This window comes from Tupaia chinensis, unplaced genomic scaffold (genome assembly GCF_000334495.1).
Source record: "Tupaia chinensis unplaced genomic scaffold, TupChi_1.0 Scaffold147433_1, whole genome shotgun sequence".
NCBI lineage: Eukaryota > Metazoa > Chordata > Mammalia > Scandentia > Tupaiidae > Tupaia > Tupaia belangeri.
The window spans coordinates 4,157,440-4,181,661 of record NW_006207284.1 but is presented as its reverse complement, the minus strand read 5'-3'; the positions used below and the strand labels follow the sequence as shown (position 1 = coordinate 4,181,661).

Genomic DNA, 24,222 nt, shown 5'->3' with positions numbered 1-24,222 from the left:
ATGCACAATGTGGAATCCATGTTTGTGTTAACTTTGCCTTTGTATGATTTGAGAACAGCAAAAATACTGAGATCAGCTTTAGAAAATGTGTTTGACTATTCAAATACATTCAATGTTTGTAGATATTATTTACTTTTATCCATTAATTAATAAACATATTAGAAGTATACTAGTGATAAGTATCATAACTGTGTTTACCTTTGCTTGAGGCATATGTTTTAGTCTTTAAGAGCAAACAAACAAACAAACAAAGCAAAAAATCCTTTTTACTTTAGCAGATACTCAGGTACATCTGTTGCTTGACAAATACTATTGAATAAAAATACTCAACTTTACAATAATCACTTGCACTTTCAGTAACAGACTAATAATACCTTTTGGCCATCACTTGTCCCACGTGACTCTTGACACAGAAGACTCTCCTCATCTGAATGCCCACACCACATGTAGCTTCTCCATTCCAGCCAATGGTTGCATTAAGGGCAGATACCAAGGTGTCTTCAGAACAGGGACCCCAAGGCGATGTCTCCCAGTAGAGTTGCACACAGGGATGGTCATTGCATAAACGATATTCTTGGAGGGCCTGATTAGGGGGACATGGTTTTCCACCTGAAAAAATGAAGAAACTTCAGGGTGCTGTTGTTATTACTGTTCTTGTTTTTGCTGTATTAATGATCTAGAAAGATAGTGTTCTTAACACAAGTTTTCAAAGCTCCCTGAATATTACTTCCCATTCTAAGGTCAAGGATTTTTATTCTGAGCAACAATCCAAGGATAATATATTGCATCCTTCTCTTCTAAATAATAGGCATTGGTCCACATCAATTAGATTGTAAAATTAACTGGGTCTACTCCTCACCTATAGGGCATGTATCACTGAGATAAACTCCAAAGAAATCTGACTTTCTTTTAATAGTACCATGCCAATATACATTATCCTGTATAGAATAGCCCATGATCTTTAAGTAACACAAAGTTGATATCCTTTTCTCTCTTTCTCCCTATCCATGTTCTCCTTTTCCTAAGAGGGACATTCTGCTTTGTTTTGTGTTGTTGTTGTTGTTTCCTTAAGAATGATTTTTAGACATCAATCTTCCATTAAGTAGTGCATTTTACTGCAATTGGAGAAATCCATAAATATCTGTTAAAGTTTGGCAGGAGAGACCCCATCCTTAAACTCTGAAATAATCTCTTTCGATGTGCTACCCACTGGCAAGGAGACCAGACAGACGTGCGTCCTTACACTCTGGAGTGAGTCAAACAATCAAATTTCATTACTGTCTTTCCTTTCATATTTTTATATCCATGCAAAAAGTGGTATTTATCTAAAGTATTGATCTTTTCCTGCTCTCCCACACTCTAATGTTTTATTCAGCGTGCCAAATGCCCAAGATTTGTGACCTTGGTTTTGTTATTCCTGTTATTTTTTCCTCATTAAATACTACTGACTTTTTTCCCCTTCCAGAAATATAAAAGACAAAAGGGGGAAAAACTGCATTTTAAGAATATGAAAATCTTTATTTATCTTGACCCTGGCCCCATTTCTCAGGATCACAGAAAAGTCTTGTTTAAAAAGGATTTCTCACAGCCAGCGGCCACACTACCTGCTGTTCTAACTGAGCCAAAGGCAGACAAAGCCAAAGGAGGGCATGAAAAAATGACGTGTGTGTCTGGGGACAGAGACCCTCATTACTGATAATAGGAGCAGCTGCTCCTCTAGTCTGTTCTGATGTCACTCGTTTACATTCCCATAGTACTTTTTAGCTTCTTCAAAGCCATTTTTCACAGCCTTCATATATCCCCCCTCACTCCCAGTAAGTAAGCTGGCATGACAGAACAGGAACTCAGGGCACATGGATGAGGCAGCTTGCCAAGATTAGTGGGAGTTCCCAGTTGAGAAGCCATGTCTCCTGATGCCTAATTTGGACCGCTTTTTTTACCAGACATACCCAATTATGCTTCCAACCGCACAAGCTATCTAAAATTGCCGTGTATCAACAGACTACTGCCGTGTACAGGTATAGACTAAAGCAATTCAGGCAAAGAGGTGATCCCAGCATAGATAAACTAGAGGATTAAATTTAAAAGACATGCATGAAAATGAAGCTATTAATTTGGATTCAGGGAAGACAGTTACCATCTATGTGTGCCTACTTCTGCAATGTAAATTTCTTAGTCAACTATTGGAGAAACAAAATTATTGAGCTATTATTGAATCCTGAAACTTTTTCAGTTACTCACCTTCTCCAGCCAATGCCAGGATAGTTCTTGACCTGGTCTGTTTTCCATCTGAGTTTTTATTTGAACAGGACTGGGAACATGATGACCACTCTGTCCACTCACTCAACACACAATCCATGCGGCAGGGAATTTCACAAGCCATTCTTTCAGGAGGAGGAGGTACTGGGCAGAGACTCCCTGAAACATCTTCCCCTGTAAGTAAGCAGATGAAGACAGATGCTGGTGAATTGAGGCCAATCCAATGAACATTTAGGCTCTTTGCTTCCTCTATTACTTCAGTTTAGCTCAGAAGACTTCACCTAGCATCTAAACCAATAAAGTTTACTCTAAATAAAAAACCAAGGCATATCCAGCCACTTGTAATATTTATGTCAAGAAAAACTGTTAGGAGATCATTTGGCATTTAGAAAGATAGACAATACAGCAAAACTCCCATTTGTCATCCAATCACACAGGACAATGTTGGCTTCTCCCAATAATAAGCTTGCTTTGAACAACCAGAGATAACATGATTGACATGTTATTGACAATCACAGAAAAAAGGATATAATTGTCTTCAGAATGAAGGTCTAAGTAGTCTGTTGAAAAAAACACAATTTGTGTTGAGCATTCCAATTTATCCTTTTTTCTTTTCTTCATTTTATTTCATTTGACAGAGAGAGACACAGAGAGAGAGAGAGAAGGAGAGAGAGAAAATGAGAAAGCAAGCCACCAGGTTGGGGACTCAAACCATGGTAGGCCATGTGGGAGTGTCCAGCACCTTAACCACCACGCCACCTGCTGGTCCCCCAATTTATTCTTTAAATAGTTTTTAATCATTCTAATTTTCTGTTGGGTGCTTTCAACCCTGAACATACAACTTTGAACAAGATTATTATATGATGATCCTTTGTTCTCTTTGTTCATAGAGTTAAATAATCAAAACAAACAAACAAACAAAAAATAAAATGGAAATGGGCTAAAATTATGTAATGTATTAACACAAAAAATGAGTCAGTATGAAGTTCTCCTAATGCATTTACTATTTCTCCTTTGACTGTTCTAATAAATTGCCAAGCCAAAAAGTAGCAATATTTAAAAACATGTCACAAAGACATACCAAGTATCTAGGATTACATATATTGCTATTGACCCAGCAACTTGAGGAAGGGAATTTCAGTTTGAATAAATACTAATATATTAGCAGTGAGTAATATCATACATCTCCTGAGACCTTATCATAGTATAATACAAGATCGTCAGAAAATATAAAATAATGGAGAATGATGTTTTACAATGAACAAATGTTAAGAATAAAGGGGTCATTGCTAAGTTGCTTTTTCATATCTCATAATCTCATATGATTACAATGATTTCTTTAAAGCTGTCATTCAGGTAATTTATTCACTATTATTAGTATTCACATATCCCTCTCTTTAGGCGATTTATTATTTATTTTAGAGAGAGATTTTTGCTATCGGGCATGTGCACTCTCTGGAGAGACAGAGAGACAGAGAGTGAGAAATCACCCCTCAGGAAAGATAGCTACACCACAATCCCTTCTCCTCCATTCTCCTCTCAGGATTTTGGGCATGCATGCACACAGGCCCAGCGTGAGTTTCGAGCCTCCAGGTCCAGGACTCAAACCACAATTGACTACATGGGAGTCCAGTGACATAACTGGTATGCCATCTACTGGTGCCTATAGGTGTTTTAACTGTTACTAGTTCCCCCCCTTTATCAGCTCCTCATAAAAAAAAAAAAAAAAGAAAGAAAAAGAAAAAGACACTAAGAATAGTGATACCATTTATCGCTTGAAATAACAACATAAAATGTGGAATGGCAGCTCTAAGAGAGAAGTCTTTGTTTTTCTGTTTGACTTTATGAATTGGAATTCTCTTGTTACGATCTGTCTGCATGCAGAGAAAATAACTACAAGGGGCTAGCATTTACTGAGGCTCTTAATTCTGCCATGCACTGTGTTTTGCATATATTACTCAGGCTTAGCCTATGTGATTGAGTCCTGATAAGAAGCTCCTAGTGGCAGGTGTGACCCAACTCATCTTACAGATAAGGAGGCAGAACTCAGAGAGGATAACTTGCTCATGGTTTTGCGGGTCTGAGTTGGGAATCAAATCCAAACTCTTGAACTCCAGGGCTTCTGCTTTTTCCATTAACCACACTAATTCTAAACAGACGTATTCTTTTAAGGAAGTAAATAAAAAAAGCCAACAGTCAACAAGACTGCCTGAAGGAGAAGACAGTGCACAACTAATATCTGCATTCATATTTGTAAATGAGGCCAAACTCATTGCCCTTGAGGTGCGAATAAAATTTTTCAAGCATATTATGAGAAGTAATAGAGATTCTAGCAGATAATCAAGCTGAAAAACCAGTTTCAATCATTCTTTTTGCCATCTCAATCTGTTTTCAGGTTGAATCCACACTGCGTACACACACACAACACACACACACACACACACACACACACACACATATACACAAAAAGGAAACTGGAAATTTGAAAATTTGATGTCTAAACTTAAAAATAGTATTAGCTTAATTTTACACAAAACATTTTAAAGCAATGTCATGCAAGGTACATTTAGAGAAATAAGAACTATTCATAGCATCTCATAAAAAAAGTTGGGCAGAAGTGGAGAAGTAATGATTTATTGAAATGTAAAATTGGTCTCATCGTAAGTTTCCTAGATGGAAAATGAGACGTAGTGCTTTTCAGCCTTATTTGATCAAGGGATATCCTTTTGAGGGGAATCTCTTTTCCAGACATGATATTTTTAGAAATACAGTTTGAGAACACCTTGCCTTGAAAAATTGTTAATGTATTAACTAGTATTTCATGAGTATATGCTATGTCCAAGGCACATGATGGGATAAAAATAGAGGTTACTATTAATTGCCTCCTAGAGCTCATAATTAACAATAGAGATGAACTATAAACATATAAAAACTGAGTCCAAAGCTCAAGATAATGTTGCAAATGTATGATTCAAACAGAATATACTGAAGTTGTTCAGGGGAAAGGAAGATCTCTGGAGGAATGGCATAATCTTATTCATTAAGGGGGAAGAAAAAGGCTGAAAACTGGTGGCAACTGAGGTAAGGAATTTATGGCAATAAAAGTTTGAACAAAGGAACAGTCAGAAAAATACACTGTATTTGGAAGGCATTAAAAACTGAAGGCGCATGAGGATAAAAGCATGGGCTCTTACCCCATGCTGAAAGAGTTATTTGACATCCAATTCTAGATGACCTAGACTGACACACAAGTTTTGTTACATTTTTACCTTCTTTAAATTTCCAGTTTCTCTGGTTTTTCCCTGACCTGAATTCAATGTACTCCCCCATCATCACACATTCAGTACCCTCAGAATTCACTTCAGGAACTTGAATACTTTTTAAAACCTAGACTTTCTTATAAATTGATATACTTATTTCCTTACTGCAGTTCAGTCTCAATACATCCACCATTTTTTTTATTTCCCGTTCTTTTATACATTCAATCATATTATTTAGCTTACAAAGTGAATATTCCAACATATGTACATTTCTTCCTAGTCTAGTTGATAATACTTTGGAAGGCATTAAAAACTGAAGGCGCATGAGGATAAAAGCATGGGCTCTTACCCCATGCTGAAAGAGTTATTTGACATCCAATTCTAGATGACCTAGACTGACACACAAGTTTTGTTACATTTTTACCTTCTTTAAATTTCCAGTTTCTCTGGTTTTTCCCTGACCTGAATTCAATGTACTCCCCCATCATCACACATTCAGTACCCTCAGAATTCACTTCAGGAACTTGAATACTTTTTAAAACCTAGACTTTCTTATAAATTGATATACTTATTTCCTTACTGCAGTTCAGTCTCAATACATCCACCATTTTTTTTATTTCCCGTTCTTTTATACATTCAATCATATTATTTAGCTTACAAAGTGAATATTCCAACATATGTACATTTCTTCCTAGTCTAGTTGATAATACTATAAAATTATCTTCAACAGATAATACCATCAATATTTTGATAGCTTGTCTATAATGGTTCATTCAGAAATGTGAGCAAACAGATCAGACCTTCTTTGATGAAGCCAACTAAGAGTCTTTAGCAGACTTTACAATTTCTATATGAGCTATTTTGTAAGAAATATAGCAGAAGTAATGTAGCACAATGGGATTGTAGCTAGTCTTCCTAGCCAGACACAATTAGAGGTCTTAATATAAATCCTACCAACGAACATTTATCTTCCCTAGAACATCACTTCACTTTTTCTTTTTTAAAAAAAATTTACTTTATTTTATACATGTAATCACTATATACTTGGCTTGTAAATTGAATTTACTCAACATAAATACACTTAGTTATGTCATTCATTATAATGAGAGATCATTCACCTTTCAGGGAATTCTAAGGATTAGAAACCATTTTTGCAACATACAAGTCAAGATATCAAACATAGTGGGCTCTCAATATGCAGGAACCTTAAAAATACTTTCAGACATGTATACTACAAAAAACTAATGGCCTTCTTCATCTGAAAAATCTAGGTAGTTATGTCAAAGCCAGAGAAAGCACTTACTTTACCATCTATATTTCTGTAGGAACAACTACCAGAATCTCCTCAGATCACTTCACATTCAATATAAAGGGTATTTATAATTAGCCAGGTCATTTTAAAGATATGGTTGGCTAATCTAAACCATTTCAGAACCCCAAAGAAAGCATTTGAGCCCAAATAATCTTATCTGCCATCTACATTGGTTTAATTATCTTCCCATTTTACAGAGAGGATCTGTTTCAAAAAAGAGCATGCACTATTCTGTTTTCATTTTATTGAATGGATCAATGAGAGTAAGTGAAATTTCAGGCAAGCATAGAAAATAAAGCAGCACATGAAACAGAAGATTAACCATTAAAAGTGATTTTCACCAGCTCTGCTAATATACTGTCATAGTAAAATAGAATATATATTCAAGAATGACATTGACTTCATCTTTCAGGAAGACTCCGTAAAATTACTCCAAGCTTTTGCCAGCCTCTCTGGGATCAATAATTACATACTAAGTGTTGTCTCCGCAGACTTATTTAAATCACTTACTTAGACCCGTAGTGATTCTGGGAAGAAAGGATAGGGAGCTGTTTTGACCTTATCTCACATTTGTTTTAATAAATGTAAATGGTGAAATTGACATAATATAAAATTAACCATTTTTAAGTAAACACTTCAATCAAATTTAATTCATTCACAATAGTGTACAACCATCACCTTTATCTAGTTACAAAATATTTTTATCAATCCAAATTAAAGCACTACACATGCTGTTAAGTATTTTTGCCCTGTTACTTCAGCTCCTAAACATCATCAAATTATATTCTATCTCTGTGGTCATACCTATTCTGTGTATTTTATATAAATTGAATCATATAACTTGTGACCTTTTATGTCTGGTTCTTTCACTTAGCATAACGTTTTGGAGGCTTGTCCACATTTTATCATAATTCATTGAGTATTTCATTCTATTTGATGACTGGATTAACATTCCACTCCATGTACAAGAAAGGTCATCAAAAAGTTTGTGGAAAGTTGGGAACCAGCAGTTAGCGTAATGTCTATGTTGCTGAACTCCCACGTAGTCGAACGCGGTTCGCGTCCTGGACCTGGCGGCTTAAAACTCACACCAGGAGCGTGTGCGTGCATGCCCAAGATCCCGAGAGGAGAATGGAGGAGAAGGGATTGTGGCGTGGCCATCCCCCCTGGGGGGTGATTTTTCGCTTTCTGTCTCTATGTCTCTCTCTCTCTGTCTGGCAAGTGCACGGGGCCCTATAGCAAAAACCTCTCTCCCCCCCTAAAAAAAAAGTTTATGGAAAGTGACCATTATTTTAAAGGTATACATGAATATCAATAATTTTTCACACCAAAAGAGCTCTAATTTAATTTTTCATAAACTTGTGAAGTCATCTCATATAAAAAAATTCTTAAAGAATCTTATGTATATTTATATGTTTAAGAATCTTTATCTTGTCTGAGTACTTTTTTTTTTTTTGAAGAGGTTTTTGCTATAGGGAATGTGTGCTCGCCAGACAGACAGAGAGAGACAGAGAGACAGAAAGCGAGAAATCACCCCCCAGGGGGTGATGGCCACGCCACAATCCCTTCTCCTCCATTCTCCTCTTGGGATCTTGGGCACACACGAGCATGCACCTGGCATGAGTTTTAAGCCACTGGGTCCGGGACGTGAACCACAGTCGACTACATGGGAGTCCAGCGACATAGCCATTTCGCTAACTGCTGGTCCCTCTTGTCTAAGTACTTTTGATTCTAGCTGGTAACAGGCAGGCATTTGAATAGCAGCCTGAATGGTGGCCAGGACTCAATCATCTGGCTATCCATGCTATAGTTCCCAGAATCACAAGCAAACAAAATGAAGGTTTTGGTTGCAAAGAAACTTCAAAAAGTTTGGGAAAAGCAGTTAGTGTAATGGCTATGTCGCTGGACTTCCATGTAGTCGACCGCGGTTCAAGTCCAGGACCCAGTGGCTTTAAGTTATGCTGGCAAGTGTGCATTCGTGCTCAAGATCCCGAGAGCAGAATGGAGAAGAAGGGATTGCTGCGTGGTCATCCTTTCTGGGGGGTGATTTCTCATTTTCTGTGTCTTTGTCTCTCTCTATCTTCCTGACGAGTGCACACACCCTATAGCAAAAAAACCTCTCGCCTCCCCAAAAAAAAGTTTGTTAAAAAAAAGAAAAGTGGAATTAGGGGCCAGCAGATGGCTTCTCACATGATCAACTGTGGTTCAAGTCCAAGACCCAGTGGCTTGAAATTCATGTTGGGTGCATGTGTGTGCATGCCCAAAATCCCAAGAGGAGAATGGAGGAGAAGGTATTGTAGCGGCTGTTCCCTGTGTGTGGGGGGTGATTTCTCATTTTCCCTTGCTCTGTCTCTCCCTTTCTCTCTCTGGCAACTGTACATGCTCTACAGCAAAACCCAGTGAAGAAAAGTAGAATTAAGGGAAGAGTTTATTTGTACAAAAAATCATTTTTAAATCCATGCAGTCTTTTCATAGTATGCATTTTCCATAAACATTTTGAGGGTCCCTTGTTCTACTTAAAGGTAAAGTATAAGTAAGTATAAATAACTCACGGCAAGCAACCACATCAAATTTAATGCTGATATAGTCATCAAACTTCGGGCTTCTTTTTTTTTTTTTTTACATGTATCTAATATCTAAATCACAAATATGCTAAATATTATTTTCTATGGCATTCTTTGTTTTTGACATCTGAGGAACTAAACTTCAGTATCATGAGCTACCCTCTGTTTTTATCAAAATGAACAATTACTACACAGTCTATAATACTTAATTTTTTTTCTTGTTTTTGGAGAGGTTTTTAGCTATAGGGCGCGTGCACTCACCATAAAAACAGAGACAGAGAAAAAGAAAGTGAGAAATCACCCCCCAAGGGGGATGGCCACGCCGCAATCCCTTCTCCTCCATTCTCTTGGGATCTTGGGCATGCACACACACGTGCCCGGCATAAGTTTAAGCCACCGGGTCTAGGATGCCAACCATGGGCGACTACATGGGTGTCCAGGAACATAGCCATTATGCTAACTGCTGGTCCCTATAATACTTAGTTTTTGATCCTAGACTAAAGGCTCTATAAAAAATGAAAGAAAAATATAAAACATATAGAAAAAAAATTTTAAAAAAAGAAAAAAATAGACACCCACAAATATACATATATCTAGTATAATTTGAAAAGTAGACCAGGATTTTGTAATGTAAAATTAAAACAATCTGACTCTTCAAAAAATAATGCACATTGGCTACTTCATTGATATTTCCTTTTGTATACCATTGCATTAACTATGGAAAATAATGAAACAGTTATTGAAAATACATGTCATAAAATTTTAAGTCCTATTTAAATCCCTGAAAAGAATGCCAATAAGTGTTGATTTAATGCTTTCCAGCAACTGAGTAAGATGTTAACATAGAGTACATAACAAATTTAGTGGAATTCATATGCATTTAATTTCATTTTTAAATCTAAATATTTCCTCCTTGAAAGCAAGTAGCCTGTGGCCACTTTTCGACTGAAACTCCAATCAGTTAAGGAAATGTTTATATTTGAAACCAATAAAACATGGAATAGAAGCTAAGGGCAAAATAGAAGTTATTTGGAGCATCAAGATATTGCCGGCAATGCGAATAACATTTCTACGTACTAATTTCAGAATTTTAAACATATTTTTCAATTTAGTTTACACATTTAGAAAAAGAAATAAAGAAATGGTGTGAAAAGGCCCCCTTGCCTAGTGGTTAAGGAAGCCAGATTTTACATGGCTGACCATTGTTCAAATCCCAGCCTGGATGTTTGAAAAACACATTGGGTGTATGTACACGATTGCTCAAAATCCCAATAGGATGTAGAAAAAGAGACTGCATATGACAATACTCCATTGTGGGGTGCTTTCACCCACTTTCTCTCTATCACTGGTACTTACCAGGGCACCTTCTGGTAACTGAAAAATTTTTTTAAATGATGTATTACAATATTAATAATAATAAAACATCAACTATAATAGCAGAATAATATAATTTGATATTTGGGAAAAGTTGGAGTAGGCTAGACTCTAGGTAAACACATAACGTGCAGTGGTTTATGGAATATTCATATTAACAAAAATTAGTTCAGTATTATTGTTAGGCCTGAGGCACAGAGAGCCTGAACAAGTGTTTAAATCAGGCCTGAAAAACAGATCTGTAAGATGTTACAACCTCTATTCTTATCCATTGTAGGTTGACCTGCTTCCTGGTTTGTACCTTACATATGTCTCTCTCTTTTTATTTATGTATTTATTTTTTACATTCTTTTAGTTAACATCATACCATAAGGAAGTGACTTTCTACTTCACAAAGTTTTTCAGTTCATCAGTAAATTTAGCATTGGCAGGAATAAGATCAAAGGAGCAGTAGCCATGATTATCTGGGAATCGCATCAAGGGATGGGGCAGAAACGAATGATGCTTTTCAAAAAAAGAAAAGATAAGCAGATAAAAAGAATTCAGAATACACAGATAGAAGGCTGCAATAGAACAGAAGCCCAAAAAGAATCAAAAGACTAAAATAAAACATTCAACAAACACAGCACAATATATGATGAGATGAATGACCCAAACACAGGCCAAAAACATGATAATGATGTAAATATGTTCACGAACTGAAAATCTATGAAACTCTAAAGCTGATAAAAGAAAACATAGGGGCAAAGGCTGAAACAAGTATAGGAGGACACCCCAAAAGAAACACTGAAAAGAAAAATACCTTAGGTAAGAAATAATGTCAGTTGAAAAGAGAAAACAGTATTTCTAAGACAAACGTGGTTACAAAAGCCAAGAGTTGGCAGAAACTGCATCTACCTGGCAGGTAAGCTGTTTGCTGCAGAACCCTGCCTCACTAAGCAGCTACCGCAAGTTCACCAGCATAGAGTAAGGTAACAATAGACGCTAACACTGAGAATGTCCGGAGCATGGTATCGCTATATTCTACATGTATTCGCTCATTCACCACTCAGAGCATTAGTAGCCGTACACACATACATGGAGCTTAGGAGGGACCAGTTACTGCTTTAAGTAAATTACATATATCCACTTATTTGAACTCTAGTCCTGTGGGACAGGAACTAGCAGTATGCTCACTATACAGAAAAAGACAGAGAGTCTTGACTGAATTAAGTAACTTAATTCAAGGACAAACCCAAGTGAAATGGAGAAGCTTGGTTTTGGACCTGGGCAATCTAGCTCAGAGCCTGTATCTTCATCACAATGCTTTGATACTCATGCCTTTGATTCTCCCTCAGGACAATTTGTCTACCTGTTTACTAAGAAGTCAGTCAACTGTACTGTCGTATCTTCAATACATGAATACTGTCCTAAGCTTTACTCAAGGTAAGAGGAGACATGAAAGAGCAGAAACAGAGTCTATGAATTGAGAGTAAATTACAAATGCACAAAAAAGAAAGAATTACATAACATCTAATAAAATGTGTTAGCGCTCTGGACCAGCAGTTAGCATAATGGCCATGTTGCTGAACTCCCACGTAGTCAACTGCAGTTCGAGTCCCGGACCTGGTGGCTTAAACTCATGCCAGGCATGTCCAAGATCCCGAAAGGAGAATGGAGGAGAAGGGATTGCAGTGTGGCCATCCCCCCTGGAGGGGGGTGGGGTGTAATTTCTCCCTTTCTATCTCTCTGTCTCTCTCTGTCTGTTTGGCGAGTGCACACTCCCTATAGTAAAAACCTATACAAAAAAAAAAAAAAAGTGTTAGTGCTAAAAATATCATATTTCTTCGGGTTTTCAGATACACATGCCAGAGGAAAGAAACTACTATTTCATGTTCGTGTAAAAAGTTTGAAAATCACTACATAGCCTTAAGTGTGAGATAAAATAAAATAAATAAAATTTAAAAATCAAAAAATAAACTTTTTTTCTTTTCTAAAAACAGCATCAACTTAAAAACACCAATTTCAGCTTAGTGGTCAGATGGAGAGTGGGGTAAGAAGGTATCTTTTTTAAGTCACTTCATACTTTATGTGAAAACTAAACTCTGAAACTTAGTCTCAGTCTTTCCATTGTTCCCCCCTCTCTCCTTCCTTTCTTTCTGTTGTGGGTGGTTGTGGAGTGACAGAACAAACGTGTGTCAATGTTGTACACTGTCCTGAGAATTTGCAAGTTCACAGAACTATTTTCTCTTGACTGTGCTTTGGTGTTTCATTGCCTAGTCTTCGCAGGTATACCTGCAATCACTGCTCATTTCTAGGGTCCCTGTCAGTTTCTGAGTTTTCACTCCATCTACTTTACCCTTGCCTACATGTGACTCCAAGTTCCAGTTTCCTGGGATAGTGATCATTTCCCCTTCACTTCCCTCACACGGGGCATACAGGGATTCAGGGTTCCCCAACATCACCGATAAGCCTGTAGAGACCTGGTTGGGAAGGGTGAGTAGCAGCCACCTCAGGCCTGAACAGTGCATCGTTTTCTCTGTTTTTTCTTTCCCCTTAGCCTACCTGAAATTTCCATAGTTTTCATTTTCTCAGTCCAGTATTTTATCTGCAGGATGAGAGGGAGTGTAATGAATCTTCTTCAAGTCCTCCCAGGCACCTCCGTTCCACCCAGAAAACAGGTCAGTGTGAGGTCCCAGTTAAGCTAGAACTCTACAGGGTGAGTCCTGTGACCCTCCTAGGTATGTAAAGGGATCTTACTGGAATTCACAGAACACTTGTCTCCCTGGCATGGCTCGTGCTTATGAAAGCCTGTCTTGCAGGAATATTGTCTTTAAAATGAGCTTCAAGATTCCATCTTGCAATGCTGAGTCTTCAGTCCTTAGGATTCAAAGTATAATCATCCTAACTCTTCTCAACCCAGTGGATGCCTCAAAATTCAGTGGAGTGGGAAGTGGGGAGTATCTTGTCAGGCCCAGAAGAGAAAAATTACACTGATATATCTCAAAATATACGTTGCTGACATTCACTTCGTGTGGAAACCTTGTTTCTCATCAGAGTTCTGCAGAATAGTCCATTATAATTTTAAAAAGATAAATTCAGGATAATGATAATTGAATAAAGAAGTTGACTTTTATAATGTAGGAAGCACTTCTTTAAAAGGAAAATCTTAGAGCAAATAAACAGTGCATTATAATGAGTAGAATATTTGATGAGGGGTTGCGACATCTACATTTGAGTTCTGCCTTTGACATCTACAAAAATATAAACTTAGAACATTCTTAAGCTTTTTTAGACACCCCCCCCAGCCCAGATGCCTACAATAAATGGAAGAGAGACAGCACTACCATTACTGATTACATTATTGAATCTGGGTCAAGGAGGCTAACATGAAAGAATACTTAGAAAATTGCAAAGGCTTATTAATATATAAGGTGGCCTTTTATTACTGGTGAAAATGGGGATAAAGGATATTCCAAATAGAAAAATAATTTAGACCAAAGATATTATTTTTTCTCTTCTTTGTCCCAATTTTATCTCAGAAAAGTTGATGAAGAACTGAAGATTCTCAATGTAGGAATAATTTTCTTATTTTAGCTAGCTAGCTAGCTTATAAATACCAAGTTATGCAAAAAAGGATTTGGGCTAGCTTGAATATGAGATATACCTTTAGAAAGTACTTCAGGTTTCAATTTTTCTAAAACATTTCAAAATACTTTAAAAATAATTTTAAGTAACACTGGTAAGTCAGTTGAGTAAATTGATAACATATCAGTAAAAAATAATCATTCCTCTCTGTAATTAACCTTTAGAAACATGATTTTAATGCCTGTGATAAACATGTACCATAATATTCACTCACTAAAATTGCACAATTAAGATGACTTCCATTTCTCTGTGGTAAATAACAATGCAAAGAACGTTCTTGACCATAGGAATGATTACTCTCTTAAGAATAAGAGAGTATTTTCTAGAAATGGAAAAATAAAGTCAAAGAACATAAACTTTAATTATGTTCCTATAAGAAAAATGTTGTCCACTGGCTTTTTAAAACTGAACTATCATCCCCATAGGTTTTAAATTCATATATACTGAAATTCACTTTTGTGTTGTATAGTTATATGGGTTTTGGCAAATGCATCATCTTGTATTCACCAAAATCATTTAGAGAACATTCTATCACCCCAAAAGTTAACCTTGCACTGCCTGTTTATAGTCTGCCCTTGCCCCTTGCATTGTTTTCAGGTTTGGTGATGATGAATTAAGACCACTAGACTGGTTTTTGGGTGCATGTAAGTTTTTACTTCTCTTAAGTAAATCATTGAGGATGGAATTTGCTGGGTCATATGGTAACTGGAGGTTTTATAAGAAACTGCCAAACTGCTCACCAATGTGGCTATACAATTGGTATTCATGTATAAGGAGTCTAGCTGTTTTGCACCCTTACTAGATATGGGCATATCCAGTTTTTTCTGTTCTCATTTAATCTTTCTTTATTGTGTGTAATATTACCCAGTAAATTTAATTCATATTTTTCTAATGACTAGGGATGTTGAACACCTTTTCATGTACTTAGTTAACATCTGTATATCTTTTTTAGTGAATGGTCTTTTCAAATCCCTGAATAATTATTTACTTCAGATATTTGTTTTCTTATTGTTGAGTCTTAACAGTTTTTTTATACATTCTAGAAAGAAATTCTTTGTCACACATGTGATTTACAAATATATTCTCACAACCTGTTTTTTTTTCATTTTCTTAACAGTATCTTTTACAAAGCAAAATTTTAATTTTGCTAAATTCCAATTTATTAGCCTTCTCCTTTAATAGATTGTTCTTTGGTGCTACACCCATTTGCTTTTTAAAAACACAAATTTTCATGAAGGAATAAAATATATTCCTTACTAAAAATAAATAAAAAATAGTGATAAAGTTGAAACTTAAACCAGCAAATGGCATGGCATGGTGGTTATGTTGCTGGACTCCCATGAAGTCAACCATGGTTCAAGGCCCAGATCCAGTGTTATAAAACTGACACTGGGCACATGGGCATGCCCAGAATCCCAAGAGGAATTGGGGAGAGGATTGCAGCGTGGCCATTCCTCCTGGGGGTGATTTCTCACTCTCTTTCTCTCTGTCTCTCTCTGTCTCTACAGCAAGTGCAAGTGCCCTGCAGCAAAAATCTTTCTTAACAAAAAATAAATAAATAAATAAAGCCGAAACTTACATATTAGGAACGAGAATTTCTTAATTTCGGATGGAGTGAATTTTCCAGTGTGTAGCACTCATACTGGTTTGGGTGTATAGCACTAATACTGGTTTTCTCATATGGTTCTAAAGTATACTTTTCTTTTTTTTTTTTTTTTGGAGAGGTTTTTGCTATAGGGCGCATGTGCTTGCCAGACAGACAGAGACAGAAAGCAAGAAATCATCCCCTGGAGGGGATGGCCACACCGCAATCCCTTCTCCTTCATTCTCCTCTTGGCATCTTGGGCACACATGCACATGTTCCCAGTGTGAGTTTAAGCCACTGAGTCCAGGACTCGAACTGCGGTCAACTACGTGGGAGTCCAGCGACATAGCCATTACGCTAACTGCTGCTCCCCAGATACAGAATTCTGATACCACAGACCATATAGCATATAAACTAATTCTCAGAATATGTTTCTTACCCATCAAAATTTGAGATTCAAGCAGAAAACATACAGCTTTTAAAAGTTTAATTCAGTCTTTAGAAAAACCAGACAGATGTCTGGATTGGAAGCATTTATGCACATGTGTCCAGCGTGTTTTTCAAGCTGCAAGGTCTGGGACATGAACCATGCAGTCAGCCATCTAGGATCCCAGCTGCTTTATCCACTAAGCTTTCTGCTGGCCCATAAGTGAAACATTAGGGTCATTTCATCAAAATTTGCAAGTATGTCAAATACAGAATATTTTGTTATTATTATTATTGTTGGGGGCATGTGCACTCCCCAGAGTGAGAAGTACCTCACCCCGGGGGTCAGAGGGGATAGTCAGGCTGCAATCCTTTTTCCTTTGTTTCTCAGTCCCATCAGGACTTTGAGCATGCATACACACACATGCCTGGCATGTTTTTCAAGCCTACAGGAATGAAATTTGAACCTGGTCAGCCATGTGGGATCTAGCTCCCAATGCCCACCATGACACTATGGAGCTGGCTTCAGGAGTTCTCATGTGCATAAATGCTTCCAATCCAGACATCTGTCTGATTTTTCTAAAGACTGAACTAAACTTTTAAAAACTAAACTGTAAGGGAGCGGACTGGGTGGTAGAGACTGGGTGGTAGAGGAGGGTGTGAGGTGCAAAGGGAAGAAACATTTGACAGACAAAAAAAAAGATAATATAATTCTCTGTTGGGAAAAAATAAACATATATAAATATGTATTGTATACATAATGATAGGAACTTGAAGTAAAATGTGAAATTAATCAGAAAATTTTAAAAAACAGTGCTAAAGTACAAAAAAGGTCAGACAGATGTAAAAATTAAAATTTTCAAAAAATCTGATGGATGATAATTAGAAAAAAGAATGGCAATTCATGCTGGGAAAATTCATTTTTGTGCACTCTAAAGATGTACAGTGATTGCATGTAAAAAAAATAAGAAAAATAACAGTGAAATTTCAAAAAAACATGGGAAATAAATTGAGATGCCAGATGGTGGCATAATTAGACCCATATGGGAAAGGTCTTGGTTTGTGTCCTGGAGTGTATGCCCATGATTCAGGCTGGCTGAGTCTGGGAATGCATCATGGAGTGAGGACTCTATTGGGGATGCTTGTTTTTCTGTCTAACTCTCTAAATATAGAAACAAACATAAAAAAAGAAGAAAGAAGGAAAAAATGATACAAAAATAAACACTGAAAATAATCCTAAAGTTCTTATTCAAGCCAAACTGTTGTCAATTGGAAATTTGCATACATAAAAAATAAAAATGTTTTCATCTACATTAATTACATGAATGGTATAAGGTCCACAAATATATAGATTTCTACTGTAATATTTTAACTTTACATAACATACTCATAGTATTGCCTCTTTTTAAAAGTTTATTAGTGCTGCCAAAAAGAAAAAGAAAAAAGAGAGACAGAGCCACCTATAGAATCTTGATACCTTAATCCATCTCCAGCCCTAGTCAGCCACAAGGCATAGGCATGTCTGGAGTACTCAGGGAGGTCTCCAAAAACATACTTAGACCCCTGCTATGAGGGTCAGCTTGGAAAGTATTATGTTTCCAACTTCTCCCCCTTACTAGTATTGTCTTAAGGCAGATAATGATGCCTTTCTATGGTTGAATGAATTCTAAAGATGAATTACCATCTCTGTTTCTCGATCTTCTTCAAATTGATCTACTAATCATCACAACAACTCAATTTGGTGCTGCCATTTTTCTCACTAATTTTAAGTAACTCAGAAAAAAAAAGAACAGTGTTGCAACTTTAACAAATTTAAATGTGAATAAAATGTGTATCAAGATATTTCAAAACACAAGGGATAAACTTTAGCAAATGTTTCAAAAATCCGAACATCACTTTATATCATTGCCAAATTTTCAACACTTCGTCACAATAATAGTGACATTTAATTCAAGTTGTATTCTTAGAGAAATGAAAAATGAAGAATACAGACATTTGAACTCTGTGTATTTCTTTTTTTCTGCATTGATATAAAAAAGAAACACATGTTCTTATCTCATAAAATATTATATTAATGGCTGTCTGATTCTTACTTAAGAGGTCAAATATTAGTAAGTATGTTGACATTTATTGCCTGCAAGGTATGGTTTGTTTGGAAGCAATTTAAGAACATCAGATATTTTTAATCATTTATTCTCTTCTAACTGTCTCACTAGTTAAAAGAATAATTTTCTAACCATTCTAGGCAGTTAAAGTAGCTCCTAATAGTTTGCTTGTACATAAGCACTTCTTTCTGAGATGGAACAAAGGGCAAACATCTGTACAAAAATTTTAAGGCTGTATTAATATAATGTGTTAAGGTTTAACCCACTCTATCACTTCCTTGGGTGGAAAAAAGGATACATTCTAAGTATTTCTGAGTCTCCAGTGCCTGAAACTGCACCTCCTCATAGTTAAGTATTCAATAAATGCTAATTGAGCAGAGATGAGTATAACTGAGCTGAACAGATGTTTTAACGTCTGAGACATTACAGGCATCCATAGATGTAGAATAAATTGAAAACATTTAAATGCCTAGAAATGAAATGTACCAACATTGATATATTTGATCAAGGTCCTACAATTACGAATATTGGTAAAAATATTGGTTTAGAAGCAGACAGACGCAGGTTTGACATTTAGTCTGTCTCAGTAACTATGTCTTTGGGTAAGTTATTTCATCACTCTAGATACTGGCTTTCTTGTCTAAATCTGGGAATAACTGGCAACATCACAAGGGTTAGGAGATGACCAGTGAGGTAAGATTAAAGTAACAAGCACATAGAACATAATCAATATGTGCTGGTGATGATGATGACAACGATGACGACAGTTATGATCTATGTTTACCAGCTTCTATTAATGTCTTTAGATTTTGCACAAGTTTATTGTAGATATTGCCAAGACTGAGAAAGACTATTCTAATATAGGAGAGCAGTAGAGAAGAGTAGAAAATAATGGACCTACCAAGAGGCATTTATTCATAGTTCTGTGAAGACCATTTGACTCGTTAGGATACTTGCTTTAGAAGTGGATTTACCTGTCTAGAATTCTTATTTTGCTGGACATAGCATTGCATTAGCATATATTTCCTTAAGGACAGATACTAGGAAACAATGCTGGATGGCAGGAAGGCCATGTAAAAAAGAAAATTTTGCAACAGGATTCTTATTTAGGCAATCAACAGTGACTGAATGAGTCAAGAGAGGATGGTAGCATACTCACAAGAGCTAAACCACTAGCAACACACATTTTGGAAGAATCAGGAGTAAAAGTGTCCTCAGGCAATCAGGGGCAGGTAATCTAGACAGTTCTATTTGAGGATCCTTTAAACTATGAACCTGGCAGCAGCCCGAGCCCGGGATGTGTCACTCTGTTTATACACCAGGCCTCATGAGACGTTCCTATTCTCATTTATGAAGATCAGCCAAAGCTCAGGAACCACATTCTCTCTTCCTATAAAATTTCCTAAACTGTGAAAACTTAACCACCAGCCTTATCTGTATATCCAACCAAATCTAAATCAACTTACACGATCTTTACAGAGCATGCCAAGTACATCCCTGGACACCTGGGCATCATGGGACACTTGTTTCTGCATCAGAAATGACTATACAGTGTTTACCACAAGGCTGTGACAGCAGTTCCTATCATTTCATATTTACAAAACTTCAACAATGTGGAAAGGGAACTCTGTTCCATTTCTCCCGTTCGATATTGTACATAAAATCTCTAGCCCGTCAAATATAATCTTGATCAAATCTTTCAAACTGAGATGTAGAAACAGAAGAAAAGTATGTGTGATAAATTCCCCTCGAAATCCAAAAAGCCCCAGAGTTAGAAAAAGCAATATTATTTTTCTCACCTAGAAAAAATTATTCAATTCTCTTCGCTATTCAGTTATTATAATGGGGAAGAATATCCTGACAACTGCTTTTGACAGAATTTTTTTATACATATGTGTGTGAGGATAAGTATGTAAACAGAGAAAAATATTAAAACTTTCAATGCTAATCTATATTTTAAAACCCAAGCATATCTTGACAAACTTTCAAATACAGAATGCATGAAATTCATAAAATATATATGAGTGTGATTGCATTACTGTTTCTAATTTATTTTCCTCCTCAACAAAATTCTGCCTTTGAATTCTTATTTATTATGCCTTTTATTCAATTGAGTACCCAGGCAGAAAATACAATAAAGCTTTGCTAATTTCATAAAATATTAAAACACTGACACTGCAAATAGAATTTCACTATCTTTATGTACTTCTGGGACAATCTTATAGTTTAATCTAAAAACTCATTTAAGGGATGCATAATTTCCTAAACCCTTATTCTGATAAATTACTTTCAGTTTCTTAGAGAAAAAAATGCTCAAAATTCAGAAATACCATTTCCTTTCTGTCAAAGTAGTCAAGGAGCTAATCTGCAAAGATTGAGAGATTAAAGAAGATAACATTGTGACCAATGCCTTGACATAATCCTTCTAAAGTGTCCCTACCTTCCTGCAAGCTTTAGAAATCGGTTGAGGTAGTATTTCAAGGCTAAGTGGTTATCTTAATTATTAGGAGACCATTTTAAAACTTAATGCAATGTCCTAATTTTCCCATCAACAGCATTCCTTCTGTCACTATGACATAGAACCTCTAAATCAGTATACTCCTCTCCACATTCCAGAAGGGAAACCCCTAATTTCATGTGACTTCTCTCTCCCTATGGGGGCATGATTATCTTAATTCAAGAATTCATATAACCTATTTCAGAATTCACAACTTTCATGGAAGATGAAAAAATTTCCGTTAAATTGCTTGCATCTCTCTTTACTTTCTACCCAAAATATGACTTTCACAATTTTTATATTTATTACATGTTGTGCTGGAAATGTTTATTAAAGCTTATATTCTTATTTTAATATCTCATCTCCATTTGTTTCATGGTACCTGATGTCAGTAGTCTTACATTCTAAGCATAGCAAAGACAATAAAGAGAAGAAAATTCAGGAAAAAGGAAACAAATAGACATAGTAACAATGTTAAATGCTTGCTGAAAGAAAAATAAAATACAGGGGGAAGCATCTATACTGCTGTTAACACATAAAGTCTATGGGACTGAATTATTAGCTAGAACCAGAGTCTCCAACATGTTAGTTTATTTCTTTTTTTCCCACCTGAAACATACTGGCATGCAAATTTTACCTCAGAACACAATACATTGTTGTTATTATTATTATTTTCTGAATTTTACTACAAAGGAAACATTTGAAAATATGCTTTAGTTTTTGATATTAGTGCATTGTCAATACTCTTCTTCAGTTTTCTTTCTGTTATGCAAACCTGACCTTTCAAACATTCCACGAAAAGAACCATATTAAAAACAAAGGCTTTGGACCAGCAGTTGGCAAAATGGCTACGGCGCTGGATTCCCATGTAGTTGACTGTGGTTCGAGTCCCAGCCCCAGTGGCTTAAACTCATGCTGGGCACATGTGTATGCATGCCCAAGATCCCGAGAGAAGAATGGAGGAGAAAGGATTGTGGTGTGGCCACCCCCCTGGGGGGGGTGTTTTCCGGCTTTCTGTCTCTCTGTCTCTCCCTTTCTGGTAAGGGCCACATGCCCTCTAGCAAAAACCTCTAAAAAAAAAAAAAGGCTTATGTTATTCTCTAAAAACGCAGGGTAATATGATGTATAGACATTGTATTACAAGTATATATGATATTTGCATTTATATTAATCATCATAGTGACAAGTTTAAGCAAATAACAGTAGCTGAGATCTTTGGTTTAACTTTGGTCTGTAGTTCAGCATTTTTTCCTTTTCATTTGAAAAGGAGTTGAGGGCCAACAGGTGGCATGGAGTTTAAGCCATTTAAGATGGCTTGATCCCACAGGGCCTATCGTGCAGTTGAGTCCCGGACTGGTAGCTTGAAAAACAGACCAACAGATTTTATAATGATTATATCACTGGACTTCTGTGTAGTCAGCCACGGTCCGAGTCTCCAACCCAGCAACTTGGAACTCATACTGGGCACATGTGCATGTATGTCCAAAATCCCAAAAGGAGAGTGATGGAAGAAGGGATTGCAGCATGACCATCCCACCGGGGAGGGGGAGAGGGTGATTTTGCACTTTCTGTCCCTGTCTCTCTAATGAGTACACATGCCCCATAACAAAAATATTTCTTAAATAAAAAAGAAAGAAAGAAAAGCACACTGGCCACATGTGTGTGCATGCTCAAAATCCCAAGAGCATGGAGGAGAAGGTAGTGTAGGATGGCCATCCCTGCTGCAGGTGATTTCTCACTTCCCTTCTCTGTCTCTCTATGTCCCACTCCAGGAAGCACACCTGCCCTGTACGAAACTATAAATAAATAGAAAAAAATTAGATAGAAAAAAGGTGAGACTTCTGTATATACTTTGAGATGTTAAAATTGCAATCTCTTTTATTTTGAACAGTACTGAATTTAATTCTATGGCATCTATTAAATGCCTGGTACCCCAGGCATTAAAATAGTAAATAGAACTTGAATTTGTGGCTTCAGAATATTAGAACTCCTTCCTAACACAATAAGTACAACCTAAGATTTTTAGTCATATACTGTGAGTTTGATGGAATGGTTGGGTGGGCCCTGAGCAGTTAGTCAGCTGGTTGTTACAGTACCTTGCTCTGTGACCAATTCCACCAGTCATTTGTCATCACCTGGTACCCATAATCTACTTGATTGAAATGAGAGAAGAAACAATTCCTGATCTTAAGAATGACCAGAATTTCAACAACCAAGATAATGATTTTAAAACAGATGCATCAGTATCTCTTTGGGCAGCCCAATTTGTCTGGGAGAATACTGGCAATAAGGTGATCAATTGTCTCCCTTGCTACTCCATTTGTTTGTTTGCTTTGCTATATAAATGTTATTAGACATAACATATTATGGTATAATATATGGTAGATAATGTTATATGTAGAGCATATATTTTTAAATAATAGTATATATTACATAAACATATTATATAACAAATATAAAAATTAGGACCAGTAGATGGTGTAATGGTTACATCACTGAGCTCCCATGTAGTTGTCTGCAGCTCGAGTCCTGGACCTGGCAGCTTAAAACTCACCAGGTGCATGTGTGTGTATGTCCAGGAACCCCAGAGGAGAATGGAAGAGAAGGGATTGCTGCATGGCCATCCTCCCTGGGAGGTGATTTCTTGCTTTGTGTTTCTCGGTCTCTCCCTGTCTCTCCAGTGAGTGCACGTGTTCTATAGCAAAAACATCTCTTTAAAACAAAAAGAATACATGTAACATCTAAGTATCTGCTAATAGAGGCAATAAAGGGAGGAACAGTTGGTGATATATAGCAGTAGGTACAATGAAGATGTGTCATATTTATGCACTATCTAGCTAGTCATCTATCACTAGAATATTAATCTTAAGCATAGTCTTTTCTGTATGATACTGTACTAGTGAACACATGTCATTATAAATTTGTCAAAACTCATAAAATGTACAACCCCAGAGGGAACTCTAATGTAAACTCCAGGCTTCGGCAGTATTGATGTGTTAAATTGTGTTAAATTAAGGTTTATCAATTGTAATAAATGTACCACTCCTGGATGGATGGTTTTACCTGGAAGGTTGTACAAGTGTGTAAGTGGGGTGTACATGAAACTTTCTGCTCAGTTTTGCTGTGAATCTAAAACTTTATTTTTCTTCTCAAAAAATGAAGTCTACTAAAATAATTCAGGGATGTACAAATTAATTCAGAAACACAGTCGAC

General features: G+C 36.5%; 1 protein-coding gene across 1 annotated transcript in view; it reads right to left on the bottom strand.

Moving 5' to 3' along the window:
* THSD7B (thrombospondin type 1 domain containing 7B) overlaps window positions 1-24,222 on the bottom strand; it is a 797,103-nt gene that overhangs the window by 439,075 nt on the left and 333,806 nt on the right. Inside the window, exons 7-8 of the mRNA XM_027768766.1 lie at window positions 2,242-2,433; window positions 375-609 (exon numbers count right to left, since the gene is read on the bottom strand). Coding sequence (XP_027624567.1) covers window positions 375-609; window positions 2,242-2,433 — 427 coding nt within the window. The remainder of the gene's footprint in view (window positions 1-374; window positions 610-2,241; window positions 2,434-24,222) is intronic.